The sequence below is a fragment of the Acomys russatus genome, chromosome 31 (genome assembly GCF_903995435.1).
Source record: "Acomys russatus chromosome 31, mAcoRus1.1, whole genome shotgun sequence".
NCBI classification, from domain to species: Eukaryota; Metazoa; Chordata; class Mammalia; order Rodentia; family Muridae; genus Acomys; species Acomys russatus.
The window spans coordinates 39,625,708-39,644,264 of NC_067167.1; the positions used below are offsets into that span (position 1 = coordinate 39,625,708).

The 18,557-nt window shown below is 44.3% G+C and overlaps 1 protein-coding gene across 1 annotated transcript in view; it reads right to left on the reverse strand.

Annotated features, from left to right (window-relative positions):
* The window catches only part of Pde7a (phosphodiesterase 7A), a 77,291-nt gene that overhangs the window by 15,579 nt on the left and 43,155 nt on the right, over window positions 1-18,557 (reverse strand). Inside the window, 4 exon segments of the mRNA XM_051172651.1 lie at window positions 1,821-1,916; window positions 1,918-1,973; window positions 14,490-14,573; window positions 17,944-18,004. Coding sequence (XP_051028608.1) covers window positions 1,821-1,916; window positions 1,918-1,973; window positions 14,490-14,573; window positions 17,944-18,004 — 297 coding nt within the window.

An 18,557-nucleotide genomic window follows, 5' to 3' on the forward strand; every position in this document is an offset into this window, starting at 1 on the left:
ATTTGCTTTACGAAACACCAAGGACCATTGATCTTCATTCGTTTTACGCTCTAGGTTTTGAGGCAGGGTCCCACTGTGCAGGCTGGGCTGGGCTACGACTCACGGAAATTCTCCTGTCTCAGCCTCCCAAGCACTGGGGTTACAGGACTGCCCTAGTACACTTTCCTTCTCTTTTTAGTCATGACTTTTCCCGGTGGCTCAAAAACTGTCTACAGGAATAAATGCCATTAGAAACACATTATGTTGTTTTTCAGTTAACTATACATAGGTCAGGACAGTCTTTTAGCCTGTCCCGACGGTCTACCTCTGAAATAATTCACCATCATATAACCCATGTGCTATTTATTGTCAAGCCAGATTTTAAAAGTCTGGCAAGGAGTTATAATGGAGTTATAATGGCCACAGCACTCACTATGTGCTGACTAGGTGTGGTTCCCAATCTTTATTTGCACCCGAGAAACAGGCAAAAAATAACCAACTCGCTCAGCTAGAGTGGAAGCTGTGATGCTCACTGAGGCGTCCAACGTCTGGGACCTGGCTACCCACAGCGAACCCGCACCAAACTGCAGTCCAGTCACCACTGCCCAGGCTTTGTTTGGTTGTTCTGAGACAGGGTCTCTCTGTACATCTCTGGCTGTGCCGGAACTCAGTATGCAGGCCTTGACCTGACAGAGATCTGTGTCTCGTTGCCTCTTTAGTGCTGTGATTAAAGGCGTGCATGACCACACGTGGATGGTTAACCACTTTTCCTGACCTATGGGGTATTTATTGCCAATTTTTAAATATCGTTCAATATTTTCAATAGAATCAATCAATTTGCTCTTAGGATAATATGTACTAGCTGGGCACACCGTTAATCCCAATACTCAAGGGGACAGAGGCAAATGGATCTCTGTGAATTCGAGGCCAGCCTGGTCTACAAAGGGAGTCCAGGACAGCAAAGGCTACACAGAGAAACATTGTCTTAAAAAAACCAAAATAAATAAATAAATAATTTTAAAAAAATAAAAGCTTTTTTTGTATCTCAAAGTTCACCGCAGTGTAAAGTAATGAATAAAACAGTACAAGCAATACTAGTATGACACTTGTGGAGATTTAAAACACAGTATCAGTAACTAGCAATAACACACAGGTTACTATTCTAACCTAAACAGCAGGGTTTGTGGGCTCTTTAAACTTCAGAGAGAAGATCAACAGTTTCCCACTGACTTATCAAGAAGAGAAAGATTCTTTTCTTTAGCTTTAAAGTAACTTCAAAGAAGACACCCTGGGGTCTAGCCTATAAAATTTAAGCAACAAATAACTTCAAATATATTAAAATTCAAGATTATATACAATCCCATTTGATCAAAACCAAACCCATTTCACTTAAAATTCCTGTAATGCCTTTAAGAACGAAGTAAGTAATTCTTACAAATACTGCTTTACTTAAGACTAACCCAACCTTCTCCCTGGTCTGTTTCTCTGGAGCCCTGGGTGAACGCATCCTTAGCGATGCACAGACCCAGCCTCCTCATCAACAGCATCAGATCGGGTCAAGGCTCGTCCTCTTCCCAGCATGCACCTCGGTGGCAGCTCACAGTTGACTGTTCTGTTGATCCACTCATTACTTAATGTTATAACACATGCGAACGCACTCGCTGCTTTATCTCGGAAAAATTCCCTGCTCTGTTGTCACACCTACTTACAAGCAAACAGCCCCAAAATATGAAGAGGGGCTCAGTTCAGACGGGAATAAAGTGGCCAAATCAGTTTTTTTTGGAGGTGGCTCCAGTAAATTTATCAAGCAACTCAAATCTTTTTGAAGAAGTTGTACAAACCTTGGCTTGTCCATTATAATCGTCATCTAAAATGTTTAGAGAACTAGAAACTGTGGCACCCCGAAAAAATCGCGAGGATCTGAGATACCGCTGGAAAACTCAGTAACCTTCTGATGTTCCTGGCGGAGACGGAGGCTTCAATTTCAGATTGAGCTGAAAGAAAGGGAGCAACCATGAAAAAACTGGGAAAACCTGCACTAGTTGCTTCTGTAACACCGTCCCCCCTCCTCCTCCCCACCCCACCCCCGTCAAGTTCCACGCTGGCACTTAAGAGGTGCTATGTTCAAGCACTTACAGTTTCCCCTTCATTTTCTGAGTATGGGTGCTCTGCACACATGTATGCATGTGCTTCCGGTGTGTGCACCGATGGGTGCTCTGCACGCATGTATGCATGTGCTTCCGGTGTGTGCACCGATGGGTGCTCTGCACGCATGTATGCATGTGCTTCCGGTGTGTGCACCGATGGGTGCTCTGCACGCATGTATGCATGTGCTTCTGGTGTATGCACTGATGGGTGCTCTGCAGGCATGCATGCATGTGCTTCCGGTGTGTGCACCAATGGGTGCTCTGCAGGCATACATGCATGTGCTTCCGGTGTGTGCACCGATGGGTGCTCTGCACGCATGTATGCATGTGCCTCCGGTGTGTGCATCGATGGGTGCTCTGCACACATGTATGCATGTGCTTCTGGTGTGTGCACCGATGGGTGCTCTGCACGCATGCATGTGCTTCTGGTGTATGCACTGATGGGTGCTCTGCAGGCATGCATGCATGTGCTTCTGGTGTGTGCACTGATGGGTGCTCTGCACGCATGCATGCATGTGCTTCCGGTGTGTGCACTGATGGGGGACCAAGAAGAACACTGGACTTTCCGGGACTGGGGTGAAGGATGGCTGTGAGCCATCATGTAGATGCTGGGAATCAAACCCAGGTCTTGCTGAAGGGTAGCCAGTGCTCCTAACCACTGAGGCATTTCTCTAGCCTCACATACAAGTACTTTAAATTTTCATTAATTTCCATGAAAAGTTCTTTGTGGGAGAGGTACTTTATTTCTATTTCTAATTGAAGAATTAAAGGGTCAGTTCTGGAAAGCTTGGGACAACTACAGAAGCATCTGGATTCAGAGTCAGCGTTAAATTTTAATTCCATTAACTGCTGACTTCTCATTCTGTGCTTCAATGCTCTGTGTGAGTGTGAACACTGGGAGCCAGCACTCCCCACTAATCCTAGTCTCACCACGGAAAAGCCAAATCCCCGGCACACAGGTCACATTAACAACTACAGTAATGACACACCTTAAATCCTAATGAAAGTTTTAAATGTTTTAAAGATAATCCTAACTAGAAGAAAAAGAATAGGCAATATATTTGTTTATATCCTAGAAAGGTTCTAAAGGATAGAAATAAAAAATGCTCTGAAGAGAAAAACTCTGGGCTCTGTGGCTCTTCACTGGAAACGGTGTGTCCTCTCACCGACTCTAACAACCTTTCCTTGCCTCTGTCAGAATAACCCAGTCTTTGGCATCAAAGGAAACAACTGGCTTGAGTTATTTAACTCTGTACCTCAGCTCCTTAGTCCATTTCTTCCACAATTTTAACTTCAGACCTCTGCTTAACCCTCTGCATGCCTTCACCACAGCAGCTTTCTTTGTGTGCTTGGCCCCACTAATTTGGATTTTTCAATTCCTCTATTTTCTTATTCACCTTCGGATTGTCCTTTTTACAGGCATTTATTCAGCACCACAATTAGACTATGACACTTAGCAACCAACAGCATCCTCTGCTACTAGAAATGTGCTAGGAAAGTCTCTCTTATAGAAACTGTGGACAGTCCGAAGACCAGGAGTTAGCTGTGTGAGCTATGGCATGGAGTCATGTTTTCCTGTCAGTAAACAGTGTTCTTCTTTGGCCACCATAAGCCATGAGTCTGACAGGACACAGCCACTCTTGACTTTCATGGCTGCTTTCTATGTGGTATGTATCCTCTCAAGATTTTTTTTCCCACCTTCAAGTCTATTAGGAAAAAAATCTACAATTCTCGGGGAGGGAGCCTACGTACGCCTTTATGTACACCCGTGGGAGGGTGGCTTATCCTGACTACGTTAATCAAGGGAGGACCCACAGGAAGCCGGACACTTGCCTACACTTACTACTCTCTGCTTCTTGACTCAGGAGAGGAAATGTGGCCATCTTCCTGAAACCTACTGCATCTCTGCCACGATGGGCCCTGCCAAGCTGGAATAAGCCTTTTCTCCCTGCAGCTGCTCTTGTCAGGGTGTTTTATTAAAATAAACAAAACAAAACAAAAAACTAGGGCAAACCAGTCACAGCCACCTGTAAGTCCTTCCTGGGCGCTGGCACTAGTGCACGTGCCCACACACAAACACAAAACACTGAGGAGATATGTTCTTTACTTTGTATATTTCTTATTTTTAAAAGCACATTCTTCTATCACACAATACACCCTTATTATGATTTCCCCTCCCTTTACTCCTCCCATCCAGATCTACTCCCTTTCTTTCTTTCTATCTTTCTTTCTTTTTACTCATTTTCTTTCTGTCTCTCATTAAAAAAGAACAGGTTTCTAAGGGATACTATTAAAATATAACAAAGTAACATATAAATAAAACAAAAACTATCACAGAGAAGTTGGACAAGAAAAAAACAAAAACAAAAACAAAAACAAAAAACAGGGGGAAGAAAAAGAGCCCAAGAGAACGTGCAGGAACCAGACACCCACTCATTTGCACACAAATGAAAAACACTGAACTGGAAGCCAGGATACACGTGCAGAGGGCTGGTGCCGCCCTGTGCACGTCCTGCGTACACTGCCTCTGTGCACGTCCTGTGAACACTGCCTCAGTCTCTGTGAGTTCCTATGGACTTGGCTCAGCTGTTCTCCTGGTATCCTGCATCCCTTCTGGCTCTTACACTCTTTGTAAGTCCTCTTTCAAGGGGATCTTTGAGCCCTACAGGGAGGGATGTGATGCAGACATCCCAGTTAGGCTGAGCATCCTAAGGTCTCTCGGGCTGCATTACGGCTGGCTGTGGGCTTCTGCATGCCCACCTGCTGGAGGAAGCCAGAAGGCCATAAACATTTCTGTGCATGTGAAAGCCACTGTGCATGTGCATGGAAGGTGGTGGCTACTAGCCTTTTTCTGATTTCTACTTTTCTCATAAAGAATCCCAAGATGTGTGTGTGTAAATCCCTGTACACGCCGGGCTTCCTTACAACAGGTCCTCAGAAGTAGGGCCAGTGAAACGGTAAAACAGCCTCTGTCACTAGTCTACACAGCCCAGCTGAAGAGTAAGATTCCATAAGTAAATTAAAGACAGTAAATTAAAGAACTGTCCTGGAAGACCTGCACAGAGCTTTTCTTTCAATCTAGTCAAATCTGATGCCGCTGTACATGGGGGGAGCAGGCAGGATGAAAAACAGTCGTCAGGGATACGTACAAGAGGAGGCGTTAGGGAATGGGAAAGAAGCCAGTATCCTTCATTTGGATAATTACTAAAAAGCTCACCCTCTGGTCAAATTACACAAAAATCCAACCCTGTTACCAATACTCAGATGAGCTCACTCTGTTACACGAAGAGTCATTATTCATTTCACAACACGACAGACAGCAGACTAAACTGTCTCATTAAAGCTCAGCCACACCGAGCTTGGACTACTTACTTCCCGGTTTATTCTGGCTTTCACAGTTGGCAACATTCTGATACAGCTTAGGGAGCTATTACCAGAGGGCCTCCGAACACAGACCAGCACCCGCTGCAGTAATCCACAAGGGGGCGCCCTGCAACCACTAAGAGAAATGACTGTGTAGAACGTCTTCATTTTTATAACTAGATGCTTTAAAGTTTTCACTCTAGTTTAGGGCGATACTGTGCTGAACAAAGACTGAATAAAACATTCCAAATACTTCCTGCAACTTTTCCTTTCCTTCCCTTAGTTTCTCTCAAAAAAAAAAAAAAAAAGGGGGGGGGGGGGAGAGTAAAAAACAGTATCTAAAAGTGAATCATTTTTTAAAAAATGAGTAATTGTATTTATCTACGGGACACTTAGCATGTATGGGCGGGTGGAGAAACACTGTTCTCGGTTGCTGTGTGCAATGCTACTCTGTGCTGAAGAGCGAGCCAACAGGGCGGATGAAGATGGCGTTGGAGTAAAGCCTCATCTGAGGTTGAACCCTTGCACTATCACCACTCTCTGAACGATCCTTAGCTCTGTATCTGTAAAACAGTCCTGAGGACTGATGGCAGAGAGCAAGTGAGGTAACACACAGGATGTCTTGGCACAGCTTCTGGGAAAGAAGCAAGCACTCAAAAAATATAAAGTATAAATTATATGTGTATTACAAATGATAATTATAAACAGTAAATACTTTAAACACATTACCTTATACTTTTTATGTTTTGAACCAGATTTCTTTTTCATGATTACATATTTAATAGTGAAAATCACTGTATATGTAAATACTTCAGAACTACATTGACAAGGTTTCAAAAAAGTCTCGCAGGACGTTAACCTGACTATGTAGCACAAGCTTTATTATGAGTAACACGTGAGCCACGCACCACCTCAGGTTAGAGCAACTCTAGTGAGAGTGAGGTGCATCAGCAAGATCTCCCCTCAGCAATCTTACAGCTGTGGTTTGCAGTCAGCGATGGTCCTGCCGGTCTAATAACTAAGGAAGAGATACAAAGCTCCTGGAAACAGGGTTGCCCTGTGGAGTAGGCATTTCTCAGGCTTAAGGCTTGGGCTTAGCTATGGACACACGAAACTCGCTTGCTTGGTTCCTTCCTTCCTTTCTGGTTTTCCATAGAGGGGTCTCTGTGTAGCTTTGGCTGTCCTGGAACTTGCTCTGTAACCCAGGCTGGTCTCGAACCCACGCAGACTGGTCTGCTTTATACCCATCGCATGGATTTCTTAGTTCCCCATTAATGGTCTGGAAGAGAAAGAGAAGGAAGTGCAGAGCTTCAGCGCATACTCCCTTCGAAGAGCAGCTGCAAAACTGTATCAGGGTGAACTTCAACTTTGCTAGTTCTGCAAAGCACAAAAGAGCAACCACCGCTACACTGGGTTAAGATTAAGGTCCAATCCACTCCAGTTGGCCTGGAATGAAATTGTCAAAGATATCTACAATATTCGCTTTTTCCAAGTCTGGGTCAAAGCAATGAAAACCACCGGTTCTTTATTTACTTTAGTTTTATGTGCACTGGTGTTTTCTCTGCATGTGCCTTTGTGAGGGGGTTGGATCTCCTGGAACTGGAGTTACAGATAGTTGAGAGCTGCCATGTGGGTGCTGGGGATCTGAGCCCGGATCCTCTGGAAGAGTAGCCAGTGCTCTTAACCCCTAAGCCATCTCCCTAGCCCCAACCAATGGTTCTTAAATACAGGTGTCTGAGAACATTCTGGAAACTAGTATAACATTTCCCAATGCATAAACATGGCAGTGTTCAACTCCACAAGAACCAGTTGTTAAGGGACCTGTCACCAACAGGAGTAGGAACACAGGTCACTAGCATGGAAACTGTGTGTGTGTGTGTGTGTGTGTGTGTGTGTGTGTGTGTCTGTGTGTGTGTGTGTGTCTGTGTGTGTGTGTTTGTGTCCTGGGTATTAAACTCAGCTTGGTGACAAGTACCTTTACCAACTGTGCCATCTTGCCAGCCCTGTTTCTAGTGATAGCTCCGCGAATTCAAGGAATGCTGTCTTTGAAGGAAGCAGGTGTGATTTCAAGACAAATATGTGAGAGTCAACTAATTCAACAGAAACTGTAGACAAAATATGGTCTTAGTCTATAATGGCACAGCTACAAGTGCATGCTAGATGGTCGTGCCTGAGTAAAAAACTAAATTACAGAACAGAAAGAGACTTTAGCAAATCATCAAAATAAGCTTGTGAAGAAGGTGACAAGAAAATGAAGAAGAAAGCAAAGATAGATACAGTGAAGGAAGTGCCAAGCAAACACCGATGCTCACGAGACAGAACATGCCAGCAGGCCCTAAGTACAGCAGACACCCTCGTGGCACTGTTACACATAGAAGCCAGTTGACTCAAGACAGTCCACCCAGCCTGATCTGTACTGGACATCTCAAGTACACACAGACTCAGATGTGTTTATGTCATGTCAGTATGAGGCAAACAATCAAAGCTTAGTGCAGCCTTGTTAAGGTGAAAGGAAATAGCCCCAAACCAGTGCACCGAGGGACCACGGGAACATCTATGAGAGTTCTGTATGTTTTAACAGTCAGTTGCTGTAAAGAAGACAATGTAAAAGTCTTGGCTCAAGAGAAAAGCAGCAAGTAGCCTGAACTTGGCTGACAGCTAATAAGATTACCTTGGGGAAATGCAAATAAGACCCTGTACCTCTAACTAGCTGAAGGCACATTCAATGTGATATAAATATTTATAGAGCTGCTGGAGAGGAGAAATAAAACGACAATAATGGACGAGCCAAGATGGCGCGCCTAACACACCCTGTGTTTGATCAGCAGGACAGCAGTGACTGTTCAACAACCTAAGGGCCAATCTGGGAGCCACAAAACAACATCAACAACCAAAGGCCCCAAACAAAACGAAACAAAAAAGCCAAACCATACAATTGAAAGCTGAAAGCTGAGAGCTCTGAGGCTGCAGTGTAAATGCCCTGGTTCTCCTGCTACTCCTGCCATTGTGGGAGGAAAATGAATAAAATCAGAGATAGTGGGCAAAACACATCTGCACGGGCTGGAACGTTACTGTGAGGCAAGAGAAAGAAATGGAAATAACGGCATTTCTGTAGACAGGAAAACCTGTAAAGAAGTATTCCATGTGTTACATCTTCCAGACACTGCAGAAAACCACATTCCCTGTCTGGTGACGTCAATGGGCTTTGGCAAATCCCATCGAGAAAACAGTCAAGCTGACAACTTTGATTATGATTTAACAAGCATGCCAGAATCTATGTACAATAGGATTATAATTGTATTACCTGAGGTACTAGGAAACAAAACCAGGGCTTTACACATGCTAGCAACAGTTCTACCAATGAGCTATATCCTCACCTATAACTATTAAAGATAAAGAAATAGATGGCTGAATTTCAGGCAAAGGGTTAGCTGAAATGTGTGTACACACCCTTCTCATGTGTGCGCGCGCGTGCGAACGTGCGTGCGTGCGTGTGTGTGTACACGTCGGGGTGGATGTCAAATGCCATCCTCCACTTTTTTGTTTTATTTTTGGTTGTCTTGGTATTGAACATAGGGCCTCATATATGTGAGGCACACACTACCAGTCCACTACAGCCCTAGCCTTTCCAACCTTGTTTTTGAGATGAGATCTCTTTCTGAGCCTAGACATTACCGACTTACTCAAATGGCTGACCAGCAAGCTCCAGGGTTCTCCCATCTCCACTTCCTTAGATCTTGGATCTGAGGCTTGCTCTCCCACACCTTGCTTTTCATGAGGGTGCTAAGGATCTAAACTCATGTTTACATGGCAAGCACTTTAGTGAGACACCTCCTTAAGACACAAACACAAACCAAAAGAGAATTGACATATATTATCATGTCCAATTAATTTAGGAGACCAGCCATACGTGGCCAGTAGAATACAAAAAAATAACCCCTCTGTAGGTTATTTGAAGCAAAGCTTCAGCCTACTGAATTCAAAAGAAACAGAAATGAGCTTTCCTTTTGGTTATCTCTCTGTTTTTTTGCTTTTTGTTTTTAAAGCAGAAACCTAGCAACACCTTTGAGGCAGAAGCTGTCGCAATTTAGAACAAGCAAGCTAAGGAGCCAGCAACGTACCCACATTAGAGAGGCACAAGTTCCAGGCCACCTGTCGGCACACACACACACACACACACACACACACACACACACACACACACACACACACTGAGTAAGAAAATGCTCTACGATTGAACTACACTCCCAAACTCCCTACATCAGATTTAAAAACAAAACAAAACACAGGAAACACCTTTTTCATTAATTAATTAATTAACTTTACATTCCAATCAGAGCTTTCCTTTCAATTCCTCCCTGCATGGCCCACTGTGTTCCCCTCCCTTTCTCCTCAGAGAAGGGGAGGGGGGCCTCCTATGGATATCAACCTGCCTGGGCATAGTACAGTAGGACTGGGCACATCTTCTATTGCGGCTAGACAAGGCATCCAGAGGGAAAAGAGACCCAAAGGCCAGCACTGTAGGCAGAGGAGCCCCTGCACCTGCTGTTAGAGGTCCCGCAGAGGGCCACGCTGTTACATGGTGTAGGGGTTTAGGTTGGTCCCGTGGACGCTCTCTGGTTGGTGGTTCCGTCAACAGAAAACATTTTGGAGCCTGTAATGGTGCCCCAGTTGGTAGCTGTCTGGCTTGAACTGGCGACAGGAGAATAGGCCTTCCGAATGTGAGCTGACGGAGTGTTAAGAATAAAGCCACATATGCAAGAAAAGCTCGGCTCTGCAGCATCCGAATGCCTTGCTGCTAGGAAAATCTAGTACAGAATTTACTCAACACAGAGGGAAAAAAATCTACTACTTAAAAATAATTGCAGCACATGAAAAACAATCATTAGAAGGAGGCACAGCAGAGAAGAGTATACAATTAGAGTAGCCAAAGTGTGCAGGTTCCAGTGCACAGCGTGTCTCTAACTACAGCGTGCAGGCTCTAGTGCACAGCTGGTCTCTAACTAAAGCATGCAGGCTCCAGTGCACAGCTGGTCTCTAACTACAGCGTGCAGGCTCCAGTGCACAGCTGGTCTCTAACTACAGCGTGCAGGCTCCAGTGCACAGCTGGTCTCTAACTACAGCGTGCAGGCTCCAGTGCACAGCTGGTCTCTAACTACAGCGTGCAGGCTCCAGTGCACAGCTGGTCTCTTAACTAAAGCATGCAGGCTCCAGTGCACAGCTGGTCTTTAACTACAGCGTGCAGGCTCTAGTGCACAGCTGGTCTCTAACTACAGCGTGCAGGCTCCAGTGCACAGCTTGTCTCTAACTACAGCGTGCAGGCTCCAGTGCACAGCTGGTCTCTAACTACAGCGTGCAGGCTCTAGTACACAGCTCATTTCCAACTACAGTGTGCAGGCTCCAGTGCACAGCTGGTCTCTAACTACAGCGTGCAGGCTCCAGTGCACAGCTGGTCTCTAACTACAGCGTGCAGGCTCTAGTGCACAGCTCATTTCTAACTACAGCGTGCAGGCTCCAGTACACAGCTGGTCTCTAACTACAGCGTGCAGGCTCTAGTGCACAGCTGGTCTCTAACTACAGCGTGCAGGCTCCAGTGCACAGCTTGTCTCTAACTACAGCGTGCAGGCTCCAGTGCACAGCTTGTCTCTAACTACAGCGTGCAGGCTCCAGTGCACAGCTGGTCTCTAACTACAGCGTGCAGGCTCCAGTGCACAGCTGGTCTCTAACTAAAGTGTGCAGGCTCCTGTGCACAGCTGGTCTCTAACTAAAGTGTGCAGGCTCCTGTGCACAGCTGGTCTCTAACTAAAGTGTGCAGGCTCTAGTACACAGCTCGTCTCTAACTGTTCATGACTCGTTCCTGTATCTCACCTGCTCCCATTGAGAAGACCTGATCCCAGGAGCTAAGTAGAGAAACAAGAGAGAAAAAGCCTAACAGGGGAGTAAGAAAACTACCAGAGGAGTCAGGGACAGTGGGGGTTAGTGAAGGCCCAGAGACGACAGAGGGGAGACAAACACCACTGCTACTGAAGAACACAAAACCATATAGGGCCTAACAATGGGCTAAATTTGAGTAGAAAGGGACAATAACAGCCAAGAATTTTACAGCAGGGAAATTAACAAGCTGAAGGCAAAAGTCAGGAGGTGCATAGCAAAGAGGGTTGAGGAGCTGCAGACAGAGAAGATTCCGGGTGCAATTAATATAATATGTCCACATCCAGAATTTGAATACTCCAGCTAATTTTATTTCAGTGTGCATGTTTTTTGGTCACTGTAAAAGTACTATTATTTTAAAATATAGATGTAAGAGAAAAAGCATATTATAGAGGTTTTGTTTTTGCTTGTTTGTTTTTAAGGTCCAGGTATTCCTGAAGGGTTAAATTTACCCTGCAAACCCAACTACATGCAGGTAGGTGTCTTTGCAGGTCCAGGATCCCCAGAAGTGAGTGAGCATGCCGCTGTGGCTGCCCATCAGAAGGCACCTCATGGGGAGCGGAGGTGAAGAACAACTTTGCTTCCACAGGAATAAGCCCAGCTATCTCTACCTCTTAGGAGGAGGTGGGACATTCTACAAGGAAGGAGTCTGGAGAGTTATGGCAGCCGTGAAGGCTGCAGCAGGCCAGGCTTCAGGAGCATGCATGCAGGCCTTAGGCTACACTTTCCACTTTTCATCCAATCTGATAATATTCGACTCCTAAAAGGAGTGTGCAAGGATCTGCATGCTTGTCACCAGCACTGGCACACTTGACTTATGTCTCCCTGTAACGTTCTGGGTTACGTCTCGCTAGCTTCCTAATGATACAAGAACGTTCTACTATTCCTTTCCATTAGAGACACTCTGAGTAGTTTTATCAAGCCTACTATCCCCTCCCCACCAAAATTTACCATTTTGTCCCCTATTTAAAACTTCCAACTTCCTTTATAGCAATGTTATTTCCCAAATCCTCTTTTATTAAATTTAGTGAAACTCTTAGGGCATATGAGAGAGCAGAACCCATAAATGTAAACATCAGAGACGGGTTCTCCATCACCCTGAGTACCAGAAGATTTTATAGCATTTCCTCAAAAGCTTTAAAAGACTGATAGTTTTAAAGCTGTTCCACAAAAATGGAACCAAGCAAAGTAATTTTATAAAGCAAAAAACCTTTTAAAAAGCAAACACGTTGTTACTGGAGTGTCATTCAGTAATGAAATCTTTAATACCATCAACAAAAGGAATACCACCAACGTACATGAATGTGCTCAGTGAAGGGGTCAACAGTCACTAACCAGCAAGCTGTTTTCTGCAGCAACTGGCCAGCCTGCTCCGTTCCAGGAAGGAGCAGAGAAGCCTGGTTCTATAGTAACTTTTTCTTGTAGAGCTATAGAATTTAATCTTTATATTGGCCATCCCATTCTTACTAACATAATGAATCACATGATTTTCTTCAACTTAAAGCAATCTTACACTCCTAGAAAACGTTATTGGTCTTCCCATTTAGCCTGGTGAGCTCTTTGGAATGCTCCGTCTTTCTCGGGTGTGATCCAGCTGTGGTTTTTCATGTGCAGTGTGGTCCGTTTGCTCTGCTTTTGACTTTTTTCTAGCATGTCACAGCTGTCTTTCTTTTCTAGCTTATTGGCTCCTTTGGAAGTGCAGTGTGCCTGTGCTTAGCTGGCCCTCACCTCACAGTCCCTCCTGTCAGCCTCTCCTCCAAATTGTCCTGTTCCCCTAGCCTCAGGACACTCAGAAGCCAACGAGGCTGCCTTGGGCCAGCGCTCCCACACAGCTGCTGCTCCCGTTGGGGAGCACATATACAAAAAGAAAACGAAAGGATTATTACTGACAAGCTATTAATTGTCCCTTCCCAGGTGTATGCTTTGCCTCTTTCACTATTTTTCTTATTGTGTCTTTGACTTTGGTTTTCAGGTACATGAGGACCCACCTAAGCATGCTTTCCTTTCAGAGTTACTCTGCTAAAGGCTTAAAATACTTCTTCATCTACATTTTAAAAGGTAGCATTCTATGCCAAGTAGGTCTGAGTCACTTGTTACTAAGGGAGCAGCGATGATTCAAGGCAGCCCCAGGGTCCCTGTACAATCTTACTGTGCGTGCCAAGATTGGAAAGCCCAACTTTCCTGTCACTAGCAGCTGTTCTTGGGATAGTCTTTATAGCCTGCAACCACTTGGACATAATCAGTGCTTGAGGTATTTCAGGGTTTGGATTCATTTCTACCTTATGAAGCACTCTGGGGTTTCACCTAAACACAGATGTTTTATTAGCAGCGCCTATGCCCGCACTCCAAGCAAACCTGGTAGGTTGTGAAGGCCTGTTTCTGTTTCTCTGATGGTGAGTGTCCAGCAGAGACCCTGCTCACCGTCACTGTCCTACCTCCTGACTCCTCAGAATCAGCACATGACAACTCACAATGCCAGGCTCACCTCTGTACCTCATTTATAGCCTGAATTATTTAGGATGCATTCTATAGTCTGTCAAGTTGGTCTCATTTTTTAGTGTTAATGAAAAACCAGATTTAACAATGCAGTATTTAAGAGCTTTAAAACTTGTTTTCCCTTTCTCTCCACTATGATCTAGACACACACAAAATGTTTGTTTTTAAAATACAGAACATTCTACCAGTATTTTTAAATAAACCTGTAATCCAGTGCTCAGGAGGGAGAGAGAAGCAGAAAGAGCAGAAGTTCAAGGTCATCCTTGGTGAGTATGAAGATAGCCTGGGATCTAGGAGACTCTGAGTCAACAACAATGTTCTAATTACTCTCTGCTAGTTATCTCTATTTATCAGTGTTATCTAGGAATATAGTATAATTTATGACCTAATGTTTTAAAAAAGGTCAAAACATAATACAGCATTTTTTCCTCCCTTGTATTCTTTCTCCCTAAAAATTAAATGCTGTAGAGACTATAAGACTTTTTATGTTATATTTAAGATTGTGTTATAAATATATTTATGTTATAAAATTATAAAAAATTTTAGTTTTGAAAATATGAAGTAAATACATACAGTGAAAAATACGAAAGTCAATGTACGGATGGGAACCTCTTCTTTCTGTTTCAAATCCTGCTCGACTTCTTACGCGAACATCTCCTGGACAAAATAAAAAATAAATGTAAGTTTAGGAAGTTGTTGCTGGTGAGGAGATCCCATGTGCAGTCAGGCCCATGTGGGGTCCTGCTGCTCTGGTATGGCCAGCCAGGGGAGGTCAGTGGGGAAGGGGAGGGGTCAATACAGTGATACATATGTGAGAACGCCACAGCAAAACCCATGGCTGTGTGATAAAACATAAAATCAACAAAATAAAAAACTGAGTGATTAAGAACTGATCTATTTGGAGGAGGTAATAAAATTTCATTCCTTAATAATTATCTATATTTTAGAAGTCATTTAATTACTCTGATGAACTTGAAACAATAACCATAAACAGCCAGTGGGAAATGAAATGTTTCGCAGAGGAAAATCCCAGGAACGAAAATTTTAAAAAGCCACAGCAAGAAGCAGGGCATTTACCAAGCGTCTACTCTCCTGGGCTGCATACAAAGACTATGGAGACAGGAAACACATTGTGATTTTATAACGCAGTGAACTCATGTTGGATTCTGTTTTGTAATCTCTCTTCTCACTCAAGGCTTTTAGCAAGTTCTTAAACTTTTCTTTTTATCCCTTCAATACTGATCTTGCATAAACACACATGCTTTTCAGATAGATTAGCAACCAATTACCAGGGAATCTGCATCACAGGTGTTGCTGAATTCTGTAATCACACCCCAATAAGAAGAGCCCTAGGGGCTAGAGAGATGGCTCAGCGGTTTAGAGCACTGCCTGCTCTTCCAGAGGTCCTGAGTTCAATTCCCCGCATCCACATGGTGGCTCACAGCCATCTGTACTGGGATCTGATGTGCAAGCATACATGCAGGTGAGAGTACTCAGATGTGTAAACAAATAAATCTTAAAAAACAAAGAAAGAAAAACAAAATAAAACAAAACAACAACAGAACAACAAAAGAAGCGCCCGAGCTCCCACGCTGCAGATGCAGAAGTTGGGCTTTGGTAGGTTAGATCGCATGTCCATGCCTGTGTTGCTACAGGTGACAAGCCAGCACCCAAAACCATGGCTTCCAAATGCAGCCCTTTCCTGTTCATGTTGTCAGAGCACCCAAGTTCATAACAACGAGGAGAGGCTCCTAGGCGCCTCAGTCCGTTTCTGTGCTCGCTAAGGAAGGCTCCCTCATCTACCGTGACTCCATCTTTATCTCCCAAGGCCTCTTTTTATGTGGTGATTCCTCATTATGACAAAGGTTGTGGAGGACATGTCAGACCCAGGACATACCCGTGCACAAAGTTTGCCTTCCCATGGGATGGACAAATAATCAAATACACAACTCCTTTCTACAGAGGGTTAGAAGCTATAAAGCAAGTTAAAAGAACTGGGAAGGGAGGGATGGGTTGGGATACCGTCATCAGGGGAGTCCTCAATTGAAAGAGTTGTCTTCCTAGCAGCCACATGGTGGCTCACAACCATCTATAATGTGATCTAATGCCCTCTTCTGGTGTGCAGGTGTACATGCAGGCAGAGCACCGTATCCATAATAAATAAATAAATCTTAAAAAAGAAAAGAAAAGAAAAGGAAGAAAGAGTTGTCTAAACAGACTGTGGTGAGTAAGACAGTGAGCCTTTTGGCTATCAGAAAAGAGAGGTTTCCAAGCACGAGGGAGAGCAAGTGTGAGCACCCTAAACCAGCAGCACACCTGTCATGTTCACAGACAGGTAAAAAGGCCAGTGTGGCAGGAGTGCTGGGAAAGAAAACTTTAAAAGTGCGGTCCAAGAGGCTTGATCAAGGTTGGATCACACTGGACCTTGGTAACTAACATGCTAGCCTTGGCTGTTACTGTGAGGTTGAAAGCCATCAGAGTACTCTGAGCATACAGTTAAGATGACTTCACTATGTATAAAAAGGTTCACCTTGGCTGTGTAGACCAGAGTTCAGGAAGACCAAGTTAGCATCAAGTACAAGAAGCAAGGAAATAACCATGCTTTAACTGGGTGGTAACGCGATGAGGACGGTGCAATGCTAGCCTTTTAACGTACCCACAAACAGGACTTGCCAATGAATTAGACAGAGTACGTAAGAAACGGGAGTTGAGAATGACTGCATTTTGGGAGAACTAAGTTATAGCTACGGAGATGGCAAGACAAATCTTCTCAGGCCTGTTAAAAGTTTGAGGTATCTGTACTAGGCCGATCAAAAAAATCTCTCATAGAAACAGAGTAAATGTGTCTAAAGCTTTGTATTAAGTGTAAAAGAATCATAAACACATATTTTTAAGTGACGGGGCAACGGGAAAGGACAGAACCTGGTAAAAACACACGAGATACAAAGTTAATTTGAGAAGGGTAAGCACAAGAGGGAAGAATGGGGGAGGTAAACTTTAAGGACTGGCTCAGGATCACAGAGCTGAACAAACAATTCTAAGCAGGAGGGGAAAGGTCAGGAGCAACCCCTCAAGGTCAGCAAGCATGACTCCCGGGGTGCAACTGCACAGTCAGTAGTGTAAAGTGAAGAGGAAAGGATGGGTCTGAGCGAAGAAGGCGGCCGGCAGAAGACACACACACTCACACACACACACACACACACACACACTCACTCACACACACACACTCACTCACACACACACACTCACATTTACAGCTGAAGAAGGCCAGCAGAAGACACACACACACACACACACACACTCACATGTACAGCTGAAGAAGGCCAGCAGAAGACACACACACACACACACACTCACACACACACTCACATGTACAGCTGAAGAAGGCCAGCAGAAGACACACACACACACACACACTCACACACACACACACACACACACACACTCACATGTACAGCTGAAGAAGGCCAGCAGAAGACACACACACACACACACACACACACTCATACACACACACACACACACACACACACACACACACACACACACACTCACATGTACAGCTGAAGAAGGCCAGCAGAAGACACACACACACACACACACACGAACAGCTGGCTACACTGGCCAGGACATGGATGGGATGCTTACGTATCAGGTCCCCTCTGTGAGCCACCTGAGAACAGAGTGGGGCCTGGCAGACCCGTCAGCTACCTCCTATCATGTTAGCATGAACTTACTTATTCAGCAGCTGGCTGCTCTTCAGCAGCTCCAGAAACTCATTTTCCACCAAGAATGCTCTAAAACAAAAGCTGTACACTAAACATACTGTCCTATTAAAGCAGACTTCTAAACTGTCTTTAACTCTAAAATGCGTGTCTCCTTATTAATCATACTCAGTATTAGTTTTCAGACGCTAAGCTTCTATTTCTGCTTCAAAAACTAACGAAAAGGTTACCTAACCAAAGACTTCTCCTCTCAAACAATATGACAACAAAATTAACTGGCGCTGACACAAAGCTCTGCTTACCCAGCATACGAATATATAACGCAGTCTGGTCGGAACTGTCATAGGATATAGCTCCACGTCTCTGGAAGAAAAAAAAAGATACATTTTAGTCTATGATAATGAAAGGTGATCTAAAATTTAATTCAGTGAACATACATTTATTATTTATTACATATTATTTGCAAAGCACTGTGCAAAACAATGTTGAACATGTAAAATGCATCTGCTCTGGAAATCTCTAGCTCGGGGAAAGACGAGTACAACTCAGCGTAGCTACGAACTACCAGAAGAAATGAATGCAAGAGTGAAAGGTTTGAGACTACCACACAAGTTGGTTTCTTTTGGGGGTGTGGGATGCTGAGGGTGGAACCCACGGCCTTGACATGCCAGGCAAACACTTTTTATCACTGAGCTGTACCTCCAGTCCCATAGAAGCTGGCTTCTAAAACAGTCACAAGAGCTACTCAGTGGGAAGAAGAGGGCAAAGGTCAATTTGATGGGGGTCCAGGTATAGCCTCCCCAACCCCAGGCCTCCATGTATTAAAAGAGTGAATATTTCGAGTCCCACTCACAAGTCCTCCGGTGGCTCCTCACTGCACTGGAAATGAGTCCGAACCCCATGGTCTATGATCTGC